General features: G+C 49.5%; 1 protein-coding gene across 1 annotated transcript in view; it reads left to right on the top strand.

Annotated features, from left to right (window-relative positions):
* The first annotated feature begins 7,829 nt into the window (after positions 1-7,829).
* Positions 7,830-17,849, top strand: part of DGKQ (diacylglycerol kinase theta) — a 103,067-nt gene continuing 93,047 nt past the window's right edge. The window contains exon 1 of the mRNA XM_075931293.2: positions 7,830-8,193. Coding sequence (XP_075787408.2) covers positions 7,986-8,193 — 208 coding nt within the window. The 5' untranslated portion in view covers positions 7,830-7,985. The remainder of the gene's footprint in view (positions 8,194-17,849) is intronic.

Raw genomic sequence — 17,849 nt, 5'->3', positions numbered from 1 at the left:
CTGAGGGTGCGGGGGAATGGTTACAGCAATGCTGTACCACAGGGATACTTCAGCTGCAGATCAGATTCTGCAGAGAGGGGTTTTCCTACAGCAGATTCAACCAGTAGCAGAGCTTTGGGGCACTCAGGTTCGGAAGGGAACTTGAGAAAAAAGGCTTGCAAAGGAGTTGCAAAGGGGTACTCATTAGAGGCCTGTGGGGAAAGCTTAGCAACTATTTCCTCGAACCAGAGAGCCCCAGGATGGAGAATTTGGTGGAGGGAGGCAGATCCTGAGTATTTCAAAATGGTATGCAAACTTGAATCGTTGTTTTTGGCAGTGAGTGGAAGTGAAATTGTATGTAAGCTATCGCCGGTGTTACCTGTAAACCCCCCTGGATTTCAGATTGCAGAAGCAAAGGTGTTTTGCAAATATTCCAGGATACTAGCGTTGTGCAGCAGGAAAACCTTTTTAAATGGAAACGTTAGTTAATAAACAGGTAATATTGTTCCCAAAGTAAAAATACGGCAATACCGCAAAATGATAGTTTAGAGGACTTCACGTGTAATCTGCAGAAGAGTGTAGGATGTAATCACAACTTTTTCCTTTGAAGCTATTTTATGGACAAGGAACAATCCTCTGGCACCTTAGAGACTAACAAATATATAGCATCATGAGCTTTCATGGGTAAAACCCACTTCAGATGCATTGAATTCTATTTCCATTCCAACTCATCTGAGGAAGTGGGTTTTACCCACGAAAACTCACGATGCTATATATTTGTTAGTCTCTACGGTGCCACAGGAGCACTTGTCATTTTTAAAGTTATAGACGAACACCCCTCTGAGCTTATTTGCTATATTGTGTCCCTTTTCAATGTATCTGTCTTTCCCTATCTTCTTTCCCATTTTTAAGTGTATCTTTACTTTCCTTGGTTGCATTTTGGGGTGAGACGATACATTTTTGTTTTTCAGTTTTTGCTTTGTCTTGGTATCTGTCCGCTCTGGCTTGGTTTCCTTTCCATTTTAATTTTGTTTCTTTTAATTTAGTTCCACATTGTGGTCAATTTCCTTCGCTTGGTTTCTGTACTTGACACCTCTGCTGGTTTTGTCTTTGTTTTCCCTCCTCTCCTCCCCCTTTGTATATCTTTCCTGTCCTGTTACAGATGGGGTAAATGGAAAATAAATCCAGGTAAGATGAGGGACTATCCATTACAAAATACTTCTCCTCCTGAGTCTTTCTTGCCAGATCTTTAATTTGGTCCCAGTTACCTATATTCTACACATGCTTGGTGTTTGTTCTTCTATTGTTTGGAAAACTATTTTAATAGAAATAAAGAATTAAAACAAAGAGGAAACTAAATTAAAACTAAAAAGGAATCTCACAACACTTCAGTTTTGACCCATCAGTACTTTATTCTTCCAGATGGAGTTTTTGTTACACATTTGGACAGTGGCACACAGAGAAAAAAAAAATAGAACAGTGACATTCATATTGATTCAAAGGGCAGCTCACCACTCGTTTTTGGTGAGTTTTGCTGCCAGCTGCTGGCGGCTCTAGCCTCTGCAGCTTCCGCTGCTACCTCTTACTAGCTACTAACCGTATGCCCACTTGGACGTGGCCTACATGACAGAGTTACATCCGCATAAGGCAGCTTACACGTTGACTTAACTCTGTAAACTTCCGCACCACAGTGTTTCTTCTGCCAGTGGAAGTCGCCCACTAACCTGACATAGTAAGGCTACCTCCATAAGAGGTGTAGGCAGAGCCATCTCTAGGGGGGTGCAGGGCCCAGGTCAACACCCATATCACCTCAAACCCTGCCTCTCCTTGCTCCTCCTGTACCCCCATTCCACCCCTTCCCTCTAACTCCCCAGAGACACCATCCACATACTATACTATACTCCAAGACACCCTATAACCCTTACATACCCCACAGACTCTATCCTCCTATATACACCCACTGTAGCCCCCTGAAATCCTATATATACACCCTGGGGCAGATGACCATTTGTGGGGCCCAGGGCAGCACAAGTTCGCGGGGCCCCCCTTTGCCATGGCGCATGCGCAGGGCTTCTTGAAGCATGGGGCCCGGGGCGGCCGCCCCGTTCGCCCTGCCCTGTATCCGCCCCTGTATACACCAACAATGCCTCTCAGAGACCCTATACCCCTGTTTAACCCACTCTGGCTCTCAGACACCCTATCCCCCTTATAGACATGCACTATGCTCCCCATGTTCCCTACAGGCACCTACCGTTCTCACCAGAGACCCCATGTCCTCCATAGGCACCTGCTGTACTCCCCAGAGGCCCCATGTTCCCTAGACACCCACTATTCTCACCAGAGACCTCCATGTCCTGCAAAGGCACCTGCTGTGCAACCCAGAGACCCAATGTCCCGCATAGGTGCAGCTGTATTCCCCAGACACCTCCATGTCGCCTATAGGCATCCGTTGTGCTCCCCAGAGGCCCCATGTCCTTTACAGGCACTTGCTGTACAACCAGGCCACACCCTCGTGCGTTGCAGAGTTCTCCCAAGTCCGTCCCCCCCACTAATCACATGACCTGCTGCCCGCCTCTGCGTGGCTCCCCTGGAAAACAAGGAGCTCGATTCCCATTGGGCCGTGCCCCGAGCGCCCCACCTTCCTGCGTACATCCCAGAGGGCGGGACCAGCGAGCAGGAGAGTCCTAAGGGAGGCGAGCGGTGAGTGGCTGGGTGCTTACCCAATCAGCAAGCGCCTTTGGCTTTGTCTACGCTGCAGGTTTTTTGCGCAAGAAGCTTTTTGCGGAAGAGATCTTCTGCAAAAACTTCTTGCGCAACAGCACGTCCACACCTCAAAAGCGATGCACTTTTGCATAAGAGAGCGTCCACGTTGCGTGGACACTCTTGCGCAAGAAAGCGCTGATGGCCAGCCACAGAATGGCCATCAGAGCACGTGTGCTTTTTGTGACAGGCTCTTTTTGCACAAGATACCCCTGCGGAGCGTCCACACACGCCTTTTTGCACAAAAGCTGTAGCGCAAAAAGGAGTTATTCCTTGTGGGGAGAGAAATAACTGTACCGGCAAAAGCCCTCTGTCCTTTTGATTTACTGTATTTTGTGTGTGTGTGTGTGTGTGTGTGTGTGTGTGTGTGTGTGTGCGCGCGCGCGCGTGCAAAAACGCACTTGAGGTGTGGACGCTCTGCTGGGTTTTGTGCAAAAACAGTTGTCACTAGGTGGGGAGAGTACTAGGCAGGGGTGGACAGGAGGCCTGGGATGGGGGGTGCTCAATAAGTGGGGAGGGGATTATGAAGCTACTGTTTTTTTAAAAAAAAGCTGTTAATTAGTGATTGTGACTGTGTCACTCCTGAACAGTTCATTGCAATTAAGTTTAATTTCTCTAGCTGAAAACTCTATAAGGGCAGATTTTAAATGTTCCTTCCCACTCCTGAAAGAACTGTCTGGGTAATGTTGTGATGAGAATAAAAACATTGTTTTACAAGCATTTAAATATTTCTTAAGGTATATAGTGATATTCTGAGGAATATTTGTCTTGCACTTGAAAGCCATTAAAATTCCTTCATAAAAAGCTGCAATAATCAAGATGTCTGTGTCAATGGGCTAGCACTTCCGTGTTTTGCAGGTTTCATGCATTCTACAGTGTTGGCAAAACATGCTTTGTTTTCATATTGTTGTTTTCTTATTTTCTTAACTAAAAGGGAACAGCAGGCATTTATAAATTTAACACTAGTAATTGCTGTCTCTGAGAGAGACATTTCATTGTGCATTAGTAAACTTTACAAACTGATTTGGAAATTGATAATTAATTGCAATGCTGTGAGATTTGCTTTTCTCGAGGTAGAACGTTTCATTGTTTCGTCTCTCTCTTCATGGTAGAAATTCAGGTTCATATTGACTTGTCTGTCTGCATGCAATGCAATTATACCAGTTATACTAGAGCAAATGACTCCTTTACTATTGCATAAGTGAACACCGATCAAGCTCTGTTATACTTGTTGGAAATAGAACATGCTTTTACAAAACCATTCAACCTCTGCAATCACTAAGCCTTATTGTTTGGTAATACATTCCAGTGCTTACTACTAACAATTTTGTATTTTGATTTTGTCAACTTCTATTCTCCTCACCCCTGGATTTTGTTATATTTTAGCCTGCTGTATCAGATCTCCCTGTGTAGGTGCCCAAACCAGGAGAAAGTCATCCCTGAAAGAGCTTTGTGTAGTGTGTCTTGGTGGTACAGTTTATGCTTTTTCAGACCACAAATCGGTTCTTTTCAGAATTCTCTCCAGACTTTCTGTATCCTTTTTAGAACGTGTACACCAAGAATGCTCCTTCGTAGAAGGCAGGACCCCTGCTATCTAGAGGTAATATTACTTCCTGTCTCCTAATCAGCACATTTGGGCAGTCTGTTCAAATAGTTTTGTAAAAAGCATCAACATAGGGATACAGACTGACATACAACCCTGATATTTTTAGGATGGTAATAATATGCTTTGATTGCTGCTACTCAATCATCTGAAATGCGGTCGAGGGCAGAGTTAAGTGCAAAACTGGCCACTGAAACAATTTCCACTCACCCCAGATTTGAATTTCTGCTGTTTGTCTTCCTCAAATGACATGATTCAACCCACCATCTTAAATTCAGGTTTGCTGGTTAATTGTCCGCCAGGCCCTGTCTGTGTGTTTCTAGAGCAAACCCAGCTCAGCCGCATGGTTGGTCCCTTGAGCTTTGTGATCACACATCATGTAAGACAAGTAGTCTCCATCTGGCTACCCTTCTGTCTGCACTGATACTGGCTAGATAATTTTCTTGCATTTTTTCCTGCAGCTTTACAGCTGCCTATCTTCTTAGGAGGTTAGTCACAGCTGGCAAGTTAAAGCATCACTGAAGCTTTGGCTCCGTTAAGAAAACAGTTGAGGGAAGGAAGAAATTGTCTTTTTATAGCCTAAGATATGTTGCTCCTTGTAAAGGAAATCTTCCCTTTATTGAAGAAGATTTTTGTTACCTAGCCCCGCTCTCATCTCGAATGTTTTTGGGAGAGACTCCAACCTGCAGATGAAAACCTGGCCAGCTCTGATTGTGACACAGATGACCAAGCCTTCTAACTTACACTGAGATCTGTGGCACTGACAGCTGGCAATAGTCCTTTAACAGCGATTTTCTCCACGGTCTTGAAATGGAACTTTCTTCGCATTTCAACGGCTGCCCTCTCTAGTACTTGATTCCAGCGATCACCAACGATCCCACAGAAGGTTACTAGCAAGTTGCACAAGGAAACTGCCATCCTGTGTGATGACGTTGGTGTCCCAGAGGTGATAGAAGTGTGTGGGATTCTGGTGGACTTCTGCAATCAAAACAAATACACACAGCACTTGTCGGAATTGCTTCTAAATCTGCACAGAACATCAGACTTACACTATAGCTCCACAGCATTTTTTTCATATATGAACCCAATAACATATTTAATTCTCCAGGAGGCTTGTACAAAGGGATTGCTGGGTTTACCCAGTGCATAGATGGGACATGTACTCTACCTGCAGCATGAAGGTTCAGTTACAATAAACTTGACAAACACATCAGCTGCGTCTAGACTGGAAAGTTTTTCCACAAAAGCAGCTGCTCTGATCTCGAAAGACAATAGGTACAATATCAGAGGGGTAGCCGTGTTAGTCTTAATCTGCAAAAGCGACGAGGAGTCCTTAGCACCTTATAGACTAACTGAAGTGTAGGAGCATAATAGGTTATAAGCTCTTTGTACCAGTTCAAAAGGAGCCAGAGTTCTGTGCAGGTAGTGAAACTTACCTGTGGTACAAATGAGATTAGTTAAGACCCAAGAAGACTGAGTAATTTCAAAAAGAGTCCGGTGGTAACTTAAGGCCTAACAAATGCCCTAATAACTGTGTTAGCTGTTAACACTCTGCAGGTTTTTTATCCTATTTGGCGCCTTTATGTGTTACTCTCTACAAAGAGCTGAAAATATGTCATTCTTAGCTATGGCAAGTACAAACAATGCTGCTACGATTTATCTCAACTTGGAGACAGTATGGCATGAAACTTGGACAGAACATGCTGCTAGTGCCTTGTCTGAATTTATGCAAAGATATGAACACTGTAAGTGACTCCGTTTTCAGTTACTGATATTGGCAGATAACAGAAAGATTACACAGCCATCTGCTTCAGCAAACTATAGCTCTTGTCTCTGCTGACCTGAAGTGGGTCGTGCCCATGAAAGCTCACGATACCATCTATATTTTTGTTAAGTCTTCACGGTGCTGTAGGACCACTCATTGCTTTTGAAGTTCAGACTCACACAGCTACCTCCAGGAGACTTTGATAGATCTTGCAATTCGTCTGACTTTATCCAAGTCTTTAATGCCATAGTCCCACCACTAGATGGCTTTTTAACCAGCTGGGTACTGGCCGTTCCTTTTCTTCCCTGGATGCATCATATATTTTGTAGTGGGCAGGATCTGTATTTGGTTTAGCTGTGAGATTATGACAGGTTCAGTCTGCAGCAAAATGCTTTTGGGTTGAACAACCTCCTAAGCTATATGAAAGGTAAAGACCTTGAGCAAGGAAAAACTGGGTCTGGCAGAGGCATTCCTCTGTGCCCCTAGCTAATCTGTCAGATTAATTTTCAGATGGCCCAGGTACTGCGGCTTCCCCCATTTTCTCCTGGGAAATTACTCCTTCACAGACTTCATCGCACCATCAGACTGTTTATCCCCTTGATACTCATTTTAAATGTGCTCTTTCGGTAATGTCAAGCTCACAAAAACCTCGCCACAAGGAAATGGGGGGGGGGGGGGTCTCTTTAGCCATCCCTGAAAAAGTGCCTTGCCCAGAATTATACTGCAGAAGGCTTAAAATGGCTTTCGGATATCAACACTTATAGTGGCTGCAGCCAATCGGAGGCGAGGAAAGAAATGAATGGAGCCCATGGCAAATGAAAGAGGTACTTGGTTGCCAGCATCCTGCCAGGGGGAGGTTGCCTACAGCTGTTCCATGCAGTGTGAGCACGTTCGGGCCAAGGTATTACACAAGGTGGGGGAGGGAATATCTAACACTGGCCAACCTCGGGCCTTTTGGCTATGCAGAGCTCCCCTTCCTGACGCTGAGCTCCCTGGCTGGAAAGCCTGTCTGTCTCACTGGTAGAAGTTGGCCCAACCCAGGCCAATGCTTACCCATCCCGCCTTGCTAGACCGGATTTGGACGCAAGACGGCTGAGTAAGGTGGAGCCTTCTCTTTTGGCTCACCTCAGCATCCTTTCCTAGGACAGGGGCTGGAGCAGTTGGAACCCCTTCACTCTAAGACCAGGGGTCTTTTCTCAGCCCTCCTCTCCTGCGAAGAAAGGCTGTCGGGTCTCAGCCAGGCCTACCCCTGCCTGGGCCCTGCTGTCTCCCCTGGAACGTGCCCCCTCCAACTCCGTGCCTGTGGCAACACCCTGCCCGCACTCTTCCTGGGTCAAAGGCTGAGGGACCTCAAAGGGGACCCCGGCTTTGGCTCCTCCCTAGTACCAAGCTGACCCCTTGGGTTTCCTGCAGCTGGCCACGGGCTGGGGTGAGTTTAGTCCCAGGGGTGGGGTGAGACCTCCTGCTTCTCCTGGGCCAGGCTGCCACCTCTCCCTGCATCTTTTCCCAGAGAACCCCCGTCCCAGCCGCCGGGCTGGCTTCCAGCAGTGGCCGGGAGACGGATGCCGGTGCCGGGGGGCTGCAGGCCGGTGCCGGGGGGCTGTCTAGGGAGTGAGTGCCCAGGAGCCAAGCGGCCCCCCCCCAGCCGGGATAGGCTGGAAACCCGCCCCGCGCCAGCCTGCGTAAGGACCCCCCGGCTGCGCCCCGCGGGGGCGGAGCGGCCGGGAGGAGGCGGCTGCGGGCCAAGCGCCGCCCCTGGGTCGGCTCCAGGCTCCGGCGGGCGGAAGCGCAGCAGCTCGGGGGCCGGGCCCGGCGGCGCAGGGACCCGCCCGGCCCGCGGGAGGAGGGAACGGCCCCGGCCGGCCGGGCTGCGGGGCCATGGCGGACGGAGCCCGCGCTCTGCGCGGCAGCCGCGGGGACAGCCCGGCCTCCAGCCCGCAGCTGGGCGGCAGGAGCCGCTCGCAGCCGCCCGCCCCGCCGCCCGGCGCGCCCGGCCACGGCTTCCGCAGGGTCACCCTGACCAAGCCCAGCTTCTGCCACTGCTGCACCGACTTCATCTGGGGGCTGGCGGGATACCAGTGCGAGGGTAAGGCCGCCCGCCGTGCGCCCTGCCCTGCCCTCCGGCTCCCCCGTGCGCCCTGCCCCGTGCGCCCTGCCCTGCCCTCCGGCTCCCCCGTGCGCCCTGCCCCGTGCGCCCTGCCCTGCCCTCCGGCTCCCCCGTGCGCCCTGCCCCGTGCGCCCTGCCCTGCCCTCCGGCTCCCCCGTGCGCCCTGCCCCGTGCGCCCTGCCCTGCCCTCCGGCTCCCCCGTGCGCCCTGCCCCGTGCGCCCTGCCCTGCCCTCCGGCTCCCCCGTGCGCCCTGCCCCGTGCGCCCTGCCCTGCCCTCCGGCTCCCCCGTGCGCCCTGCCCCGTGCGCCCTGCCCTGCCCTCCGGCTCCCCCGTGCGCCCTGCCCCGGGCACCCCTGCCCTGCCCTCCGGCTCCCCCGTGCGCCCTGCCCCGGGCACCCCTGCCCTGCCCTCCGGCTCCCCCGTGCGCCCTGCCCCGGGCACCCCTGCCCTGCCCTCCGGCTCCCCCGTGCGCCCTGCCCCGGGCACCCCTGCCCTGCCCTCCGGCTCCCCCGTGCGCCCTGCCCCGGGCACCCCTGCCCTGCCCTCCGGCTCCCCCGTGCGCCCTGCCCCGGGCACCCCTGCCCTGCCCTCCGGCTCCCCCGTGCGCCCTGCCCCGGGCACCCTGCCCTGCCCTCCGGCTCCCCCGTGCGCCCTGCCCCGGGCACCCCTGCCCTGCCCTCCGGCTCCCCTGTGCGCCCTGCCCCGGGCACCACTGCGGGGTATCCCCGTGCGCCTTCCCGTGCGCCCTGCCCCGGGCACCCCTGCCCTGCCCTCCGGCTCCCCCATGCGCCCTGCCCCGGGCACCACTGCGGGGTATCCCCGTGCGCCCTGCCCCGGGCACCACTGCGCTCCCTGCCGGCGGGTACCTCCGTACGCCTTCCCGCGGCTCCCCCATGCGCCCTTCCCCGGGCACCCCTGCCCTGCCCTCCGGCTCCTCCAAGTGCCCTTCCCCGGGTACCCCTGTCCTGCCCTCCCGCTCCCCCGGGCGCCCTTCCCCGGGTACCCCTGCGCTCCCTGCCGGCGGGTACCCCCATGCACCTTTCTCTGGGTACCCCACCACACCCTCTTCTCCAGCTCTCCCTGCACCCTTCCTGTGGCTCCCTCGTGTGCCCTTCCCCAGGTATCCCTGAACACCCTGCCGGTGGGTACCCCTGTGCACCCTTCCCCTGGTACCTTGTGTGCCCTGCCCTGCAGCTTCCATGTGAGCTCTGCCCTGGAAGCCCTGCGTGCCCTGCTGGCTGATTGCCCACGTGTGCCCTGCCCTGGTGCTCCCCTGTGCACTCCTCCCCAGGGCTTCCATGTGTGCCCTTCCGTGGGCACCCCCTGCTGGTGGTACCCCAGGACAGTCTGTCCAGAGCTGTGAGGGTATGGGCTGGGCCCAGGCTACCTTGCCCACTGTGCCCTCTCCAGGGCACTCCTGTGCACCCAGCTGTCAAGTACCTTCCAGGCACCCTTCTCTGGGCATCCCCTGCTGGTGGGCCGCCTTGGGTCTAGCCCTACTCATCTTCCCTGTTGCTATCCCATGTGCCTTCCCCGATGGCAGGTCCCCCATCTACCTTTCCAGGCACAGTGCCTGCTGGGGCTAAATTCCTCCCTCCACTCCTTCCCCTCTTCCCCCCCCCCCCCCCATGTTGCCTGCCCCAAATATCCCCTGCCCAGGGCTACCCGACACCTTCTGCCTGGGGCTGGAGGTCTTACCACTGTGCTGGCAAGAGACCATCCCTGGATTCCCTTTCCCCCCACCATGCTCCCAGTGTGGGCTACCCCCATAACCGGCAGGGTGGGTGGGCCCCTAGTACAATTGCAAGGGACCTGCTAGGCTGTCTCCTTGTGTGCCCTGCCCAGGGCATGTCATGTACCCCTCCCCAGGGCTACCCTGGAGTCCCCCTCTGCATCTTCCTTGGGTCTAGCAGGCAACCAGGGCTTCCGCCTGGTCCAAGCAGGGAGACTGCTCTGTCCCTCTGGTGCAGCGCTAACTTCTCGCAGCAGCTCCTCCCGGAGGACGCCTCTCTGGGTCCCTGATGTAGGGCTGGGCATCTCTGCCGGTTATTTGAACCCCTTGCTATGGTGGTGATTTCTTGGGTCAGTTACAACTTGGGCAAGATTCAGGGTCAACCTATAAAACGTGTGAGTGCCCCGACGGGATTGAGGACACCTCGGTGCCTGTTCTGTGTGTGCTTAAGCTCAACCCAAAGCTACAAGAGTTATGTGAACTGCTCTGGCCTGGGCCCTGCAGATGGCCAGCCCACAGCCTCATCCCCACCTTACAAGTTGTGAGCTCTACCCCGTCAGATGCTATCGCAACAGAGTCATGATTCAGCCTTGCTCAGCTCCATGTGCGGGAACAGCGAGTGTGTCAGTGGATGAGGGGCGAAAGGTCACTTTCTGTCTGCAGGAAAGGATGAACTCCAAAATCTGATAGAGTGGAGCAATCTTTTGTGATGGGCGGGGGGGAAGAGATTATTCAGCATTGTCCTTTTCCTAAGGATGGACATGTGGCTGTACAGAAAAGGTTCCCAAATTTTGGGCTTTGTGTAAGCAACTTTCAAAGAACCTTTAATGTGCAAGGAACTGTATGGCTTTAAAAAACTAGTTGGGTTCCTTTGGAGGCTGTCCCTGACCAGTGCCAATAAGATAATGAGGAAACATGTCACACCTTAAAGACTAACATAAGAACTAGGGGTCACCAAATGAAATGAATAGGTAGCAGGTTTAAAACAAACAAAAGGAAGTTTTTCTTCATGCAACGCACAGTCAACCCGTGGAACTCCTTGCCAGAGGATGTCATGAAGACTAGGACTTGAATAGGGTTGAAAAAAGAGCTAGATAAATGCATGGAGGTTAAGTCTATCAGTGGCTATTAGCCAGGCTGCGTAGGAATGGTGTCCCTGACCTCTGTTTGTCAGAGACTGGAAATGGGTGACGGGAGGGATCACTCGATGATACCCTGTTCTGTTCACTCCCTTTGGGGCGTCTGGCATTGGCCACTATCAGAAGACAGGGCATTGGGCTAGATGGACATTTTGTCTGGCCATTCTTATGTTCTTATTTATTTGGGCATAAGCTTGCATCTGACACAGTGATTTTTACCCACAAAAGTTTATGCCCAAATAATTCTGTTAGCCTTTAAGGTGCCACAGAACTCCTTGTTATTTTTGCAGATACGACTGAGCATGGCTACTCCTCTGAGACTTGTCAATAAGAGATTACTTCATACACGGATGACAGGAAAGGAAATAAAACCCAGCCTGGTTTGATGCAACACTCTACAAAGATTTGCTGCATTAAAAAAAAAAAAAAAAGTATGGGACACTCTTCTCTGTTCCGTCCTCTTTCCAAAAATATCGTCTTTATCTTCTCTTTCCCCAAAGCCGGTAGGGATGTAAAGTCAGGGACGCCCTGTCCCTTGGACAGGGGTGGCTCTGGACATCAGCAGCAGCCCCTGCCTGTGATGCGTCAGGCCCACCATGGACACGGGCATCCGGAGCAGCCCCTGTCCACAGCAGGCCCTCCGGGGCTGGAGCAACCCCCTGCCCATGGCGGCTGGGAACTTAGAATTGTGGCAAAGCCACACATGCATCTGACGAAGTGGGTCTTTGCCCACGAAAGCTTATGCTCCAATACATCTTAGTCTATAAGGTGCCACAGGACTTCTCGTTGTTTATATAAGTACAACTGCCATTTCTCAAAAAATAAAGCAGGCCTTGGATATGACAGCATGGTTCACAGGACACGTGGGTGAAAAAAGGAAGGTTTCAGCTGGAGCCTCTGTGTTCCTTTTACCTGGTGAGCGACAGTTTTGTGAGAAGTTTTGTAAAGTTGAGCACTTTTGTATGAGTAGAACTTTTATTTAAAAGCCAGACTTTGAGTTAGCAATAACAGCGCAGTACAGAAAGTATTGTCTGTTGCCAGGAAAAACTAATAAGACAGTAAGTTGCTTAATTTTCACAACCCTGGAGAAGACTTTAACTTTTCTAGACCTTGATTTATCTACACTGTCTTATATTGGAAAGCTTTGCTAGATAGCTTAATGAAAGGAAGATGGCAAGCCACTTAAATCAGCTCTCTCTTAGAATTATGAAAATATTCAGCTGCCTGGTTTGCACTTCGGAGCATTGATGTATCAATGTGTGAGAGAACAGGAAGGCTTTAGGGGCTACGTCTACACTGGCCCCTTTTCCTACTTCAAAGTAGGAATGTGACCCTCCGGAAAAGGGCACTTTTTCCGGAGGATCGGGGCCAGTCTAGATGCTCTTTTCCGGCTTTTTTAAAAGCCGGAAAAAAGCGGCGGACATTTTTATTTAAGTGCCGCGGGGGATATTTAAATCCCCCGCGGATTTCCCTACGACGACTCGTGAAATTTACATGCCCCTTCCGGAAAAGGGGCCAGTGTAGACGTAGCCGAAGGCTTTAGGCTGTATTGTTGATTTCCTTCTTCACTTAAAAAAAAAAGAGAGACTCTGTTGTAGAAAGTGAACTGCTACTCTCAGATTTGATGCACATGCAAGACAATATATTTAATATATTGTACTTGTGCTAGCACTCTGGTGGCATGGTCATGTCTGGCAGGTTGGAAATCCCTGAATAATATTTGTCAATATCGTAGTATAATTGACCTCTGGCATATAGCAATGCCCTAGTTTGTGTCAGAGGTGTCTACTTAATCTTTTCTTTTAAAGATAAGTCCAGCAGGATTTGAAAGTTCCGCTTGATTTCCATCAGTCTGAAGATCTAGCCTCCACTAGTCAAGGGGGAAAAAATATGAGGTGTTATATCCCGCATGCCTGCTTTCATCAGTGTAAATTAATAAAATTATAGTTTGTTTACACACATGAACATGCTAACAGTAACTTTATCAACTTTATTGATAACAGTAACTTTATCAATTTTCTATTCCGTTTTTTTCCCAGGTAATTTATTACTGAGCAAATAACAGGAAACATCCCTATCGGGTATATTATTAGATGAATTGTACTGGTATTTGACTAATATATTTATGGCTCTTGTATTAGTCAAATAACATACAAAAGTCAAACTAGTCAGAGATTACTACTGAAATTTCCTGCATGCTCTTAGGTGACCAGTACTCAGCAATCCTCTAATACACTGGTTTTGCTTTTACTGAGGCACAAATACAGAACTTGATCAGCTCAACCCAAACAAACGCAGTGAAGATAAAATTGCATGCTCCAGAACAATCTGCCTGATCGTGAGTGTGCATAAAATTCAGTGTGTTCCTAATCAAATGAATTCAGTGTATTCCTAGTCAAATGAAGAGTTGGGTAGATGTGGCTCCCTCTTTTCGATAAGGAGATAAACGGCGCATAGAGGCAGGCTACAGTCAGCTGAGACTCCTTTAATAAACATGTTCAAGCTTACAAACGAGAAGATTTCTAAACTTTCCTGAGTTTAGAGTGCATACAGCTTTGTAGTGGTTTCTATTCTAACGCCCCATTTTCAGCTGCTCAGTTTGCTGAAACTTTTACCCTCTGTGATAAAATTCTGTGTACTTGGTTTCTGTTGAGAAGTAATTTTTTTAGGTTTGAGCCAAGCAATAAGTGTATTTAAAAAGAATACCCTTTTCCTTTTATAAAGCCGAACACAGTTCTTGTTCCTTTTGAGTTTGGAACATCTTTATTATCTAAAGGGTTAGAGGTTGAAATTTAATCCTGAGACACAAATATAGTTCTTTGAAAATCACTTGCTCCACATACATTGTCCACTGGGTTTCTCAATACATGTGTAACTTTTGCAGATCTGTGGTTGGTTTTTCTTCAGCTAAGCAGACAAAAAATATTCACACCCTTATGTACAGGGCTTACTGGCCCATACTCTCCAAAGCCTGGACAGTCAATAATGTTTATTGTGTGTTGTGAATTAGACCTTATCAGAGGAGAAGGTACTTTACTATTTTTTCACTTTGTCCCCTTAGAAAAATTCAAGAATCTTACTTAATATGTAAAGTCTTGTCTGTGTAACGAATAGGATCAGTGTCTCGGTATTTGTATTTCTTATCAGCAGTGCAAAGCACAACAATTAACTATTTACTCGTTATTGTTAATATTTTATATTTAGGAGGTTTTTGGAGATTTCGTCCTGGCCCAAATATTTTCCTCTGTGACTTCCCCCACCAAAATAGCACTAAAATCCCTTATTGGCTTGTCAATTTAAAAGTAGAGGAACTATAAGTTTGTGTGGTAGCTGGATCTCAGATACTTGCATTGCTACAAATCACTATAATACTACCTTTTGTTCTAATTTGGAGTCTTGTAACTGCATTTGAAAATCAAGTCTTTTTAGGTTAAAGAATATGATACATGAGCTTTAGAGGAGAAAAAAGACGTAGGCTTAAACATTTACAGGTAATTTCATGGTTGCATAAGTGTTTGACTAACATTTTTGGTGATTGCTTATAGCACATGATACTTTTTTGATCTGAATGTAAAAGTCATGGTTAAAATTGGGGCGTTTATTTGGGAAAATACTACATTTGTTTTATTTGGACAGAAGCTCCGGCAAGTGAAGTGAAACTGCAGAAATTAGACTAGCTTGAGTGTAGACAGATTTTGTACTCTTAAGTCGATCACCCAAAATGATTCTAAGAAAACTTTGTAGAAGCTCAGCTCTTTGTGGCGTGGGTTTGTCTTTTGATCTGCCTTTAAAAGTTGCATGAAAGAATGAGATTCTTCCAAATGAAGATGTCAACTTTGGACGGAAAGGAGCCGTGTATAACATAAACCAAGCTCCGCGACGCAGCTGTAAAAGGGCTTGTCTTTGAGATCCTTTTGTGGTTCAGAGGGCTTGATCTGATCGTACGTCTGCCTGTCGTGTGTGGTTTGTTGACACATTTGAATTTGGAGATGTCGATGTAGCATCTCTATAGCAACCCAGCGTTACACATTCCATGCATCTTTTGGTTGGAGTCTGACTCCCTTCCAATTTCTCTGTGTAACTGGAACCCGCACAGGAAGGGAGTCTGTGGTTACCCTGGCTCCTGGGCTTAGTTTAGAGCTGGGAGCTAGACCAACGGGGCGTTTGTTTCTTCGGACGTGCAGAGGTGGTGGTAGGAGAAGAACAAAACTAAGATGTCTTGAGCAGCCTAAGCTGACTTCATATCCCCTGCTGATTTTTCTCCTGAGGACAAGCTCTGGAAAGCCTCCAAGTGGGGGTACAGTGGAGGTGTGAGACAAGCAAGTGAACTGAGAGAGCTCCACTAGGGAAGGTTTCCAATTCACAACTAGAGACCACTATAAAATCTCCCTCTAGCCAGTGTGCTCTGGCACACGTCTGGGGCATGTGTCAGCTGAAAACCAGAGCTACAAATGGGCCAAGCCAACGTCAAATCTGAGCAGTGACTTTTTTTGAAGCCACCTGTTTCCACCCCAGAGGCAGGTCGAATTTTCCAGACCCATTTCAAGAGCTAAAGCCGTACATCGGGAATGCTGCCCTCTTTAGAACCTCCCAGACGGATCCATTCAAATCCGGTGGGTCCAAAGTTCCAAGCATTGGATTCAGAGAAAGGAACCACTAACGTTAAGCCATGGTGAGCCTTCCCTCCTGCTGTCCTTCACGGCTGCTTTGCCCTTCTGTCATCTTCTGCGTTGGCTTCTTGGCTTCTTCGCCACACGCGGGTCTTCCATGCTGGCTTCTACTCCTGGCCTTTCTGAGCAGGTTCACGCAGACACTGCCCTTCCTCCTTCAAACCCACTTCTTCCACAGAACCGACCGGAAACTACATCCCTGAATTATCTACTTGTCAATTGACCTGTATGTTCTGAATAACCTCAGCTGGCGAGGATGTTGCTCGGGTCCTTAACTCCAATTAATTTTTGGTTTTGGAAAAGAAAACGAAAATGTCCAGGGTTCAATTGAATCCTGGCTCCAGGGTGGGGCTGGAGGTGAGGGGTTCAGGATGCAGGCTGCCCCAGAGAGAGGAGACCACCCCAGCCCCCTCTCACCGCAGCAACTTGGGGCCAGGTGAGAAGCGCCTCTCCATGGCTGCTGCATCTCCAGCAGGCATAGCCGGGGGTGGGGTGCATTTTCCCGCCTGGGCAGGTCCATGTTCATCTGCCCCTTGCACCCCCCAGCCAGATTGAGGAATGCAGCAAGCTGTGCACTTCCCCTCACTCCCTAGCAAAGGGGAACAGCCAGCAATGTTTCTGTACAAATTGGGGAGAGGTAGGAACTTCAGCCCCCCCTTCAGTGAGAAAGAGGTCTCTAGGTTAGGGGAGGACTTGACTTCTGGAATTTTATTGCATCATCCAGCAGACAGACAAAGGCTACAGGAGATAGGAGCAGTACTACTTTGTCCAGACTGACTTCAGGAAAGCTACTGCCTCAGTTTCCCCTCACACGAGTTAGATCTTCTGACCCCCCCCATTCTGACAGGTGCTGGGGGAATGGGAGGATTGGGGCTGACACAGTCCTGGACAGGGAGCCCCCAGCCAGCCCCTTTCATCTGCCTACTGATTCTGTCTCTTTCCTGTATGGTTTGATGAGAAGCAATCCCATTCCAGGCACATCCCGTTTTCCTGGCACAAACAACCCCTTGCCTTGCTGTAAATTGACATAAGAGGAAGTTGTATCCTGAATTTGGTGGTCCTCTAAACAAACAGCTGGACAGACAAACTCTCTCAAGTATACGGTAGATATCACTCTATGTGAACATTGCAGTTGGGAAAATAATCCCACCAAGTTACAGTGATACTCACTAGACCAGTGGTTCCCAAACTTTTTGGCATCACGCTCCCTTTTTGATTTTTGGGAAACACTCACGTCCACCCCCACCCTACCCCCAAAATAGAAGCAAAACTTGATGAGCAAAAAAAAATAAAATAAATATATATATATATATATATATATATATATATATATATACACATACATACACACACACACACACACACACACACACACACACACACACACACACACATATGTGTACAGGCAGTCCCCGGGTTACATGGATCCGACTTACATCGGATCCCTACTTACAAACGGGGTGAGGCAACCCCACACTAGCTGCTTCCCCCCAGCAGACCAGGGAGACGTGAAGCTAGCGCCCCCCCCCAGCAGACCAGGGAGACGCGGAGCGGCTTTTCTCAGCAGACACCTCCGCTTGAGAATAAAGGACTGAGGGAAGTGAGGTGTGGGAGAATAAAACTGAGCTCTGGAGAAATGTTTGGCTAGAGTTTCCCCTACAATATGTACCAGTTCCGACTTACATACAAATTCAACTTAAGAACAAACCTACAGTCCCTATCTTGTACGTAACCTGGGGACTGCCTGTATTGGCCTTTTAAGAGCAGAGCAGAGCAGGCATTGCCCTTTTATGGTGGCCATTTTGAAGTCTGCCCCAGCCAGCCCAAGCGGACGGAGAGACCGGGCTCTTTCTTGGCGGGGAGGGGGGCGGATTGACAAGAGGGGGCTGGGTCGCCTTGTACCCCCCCCTCGGAATTTCTTCATGCCTTCCCAGTGGGGCGTGCCCCTCCGTTTGGGAACCCATGCATTAGACCGTAATTCCCTTTTTGGGTCTTACTTTTTCCTTGACTAGAGGGAAAGAATTCCTCTCTGTTGGAACTCAGTATGAGCGCGCTCCACTTGTATTTATGTTCAGCATTGTAAATGCTCTTTA

The sequence above is a fragment of the Pelodiscus sinensis genome, chromosome 6 (genome assembly GCF_052426305.1).
Source record: "Pelodiscus sinensis isolate ZL-2025 chromosome 6, ASM5242630v1, whole genome shotgun sequence".
NCBI lineage: Eukaryota > Metazoa > Chordata > Testudines > Trionychidae > Pelodiscus > Pelodiscus sinensis.
The sequence above is the reverse complement of the archived record's forward strand: the minus strand, read 5'-3'. Positions and strand labels throughout refer to the sequence as shown.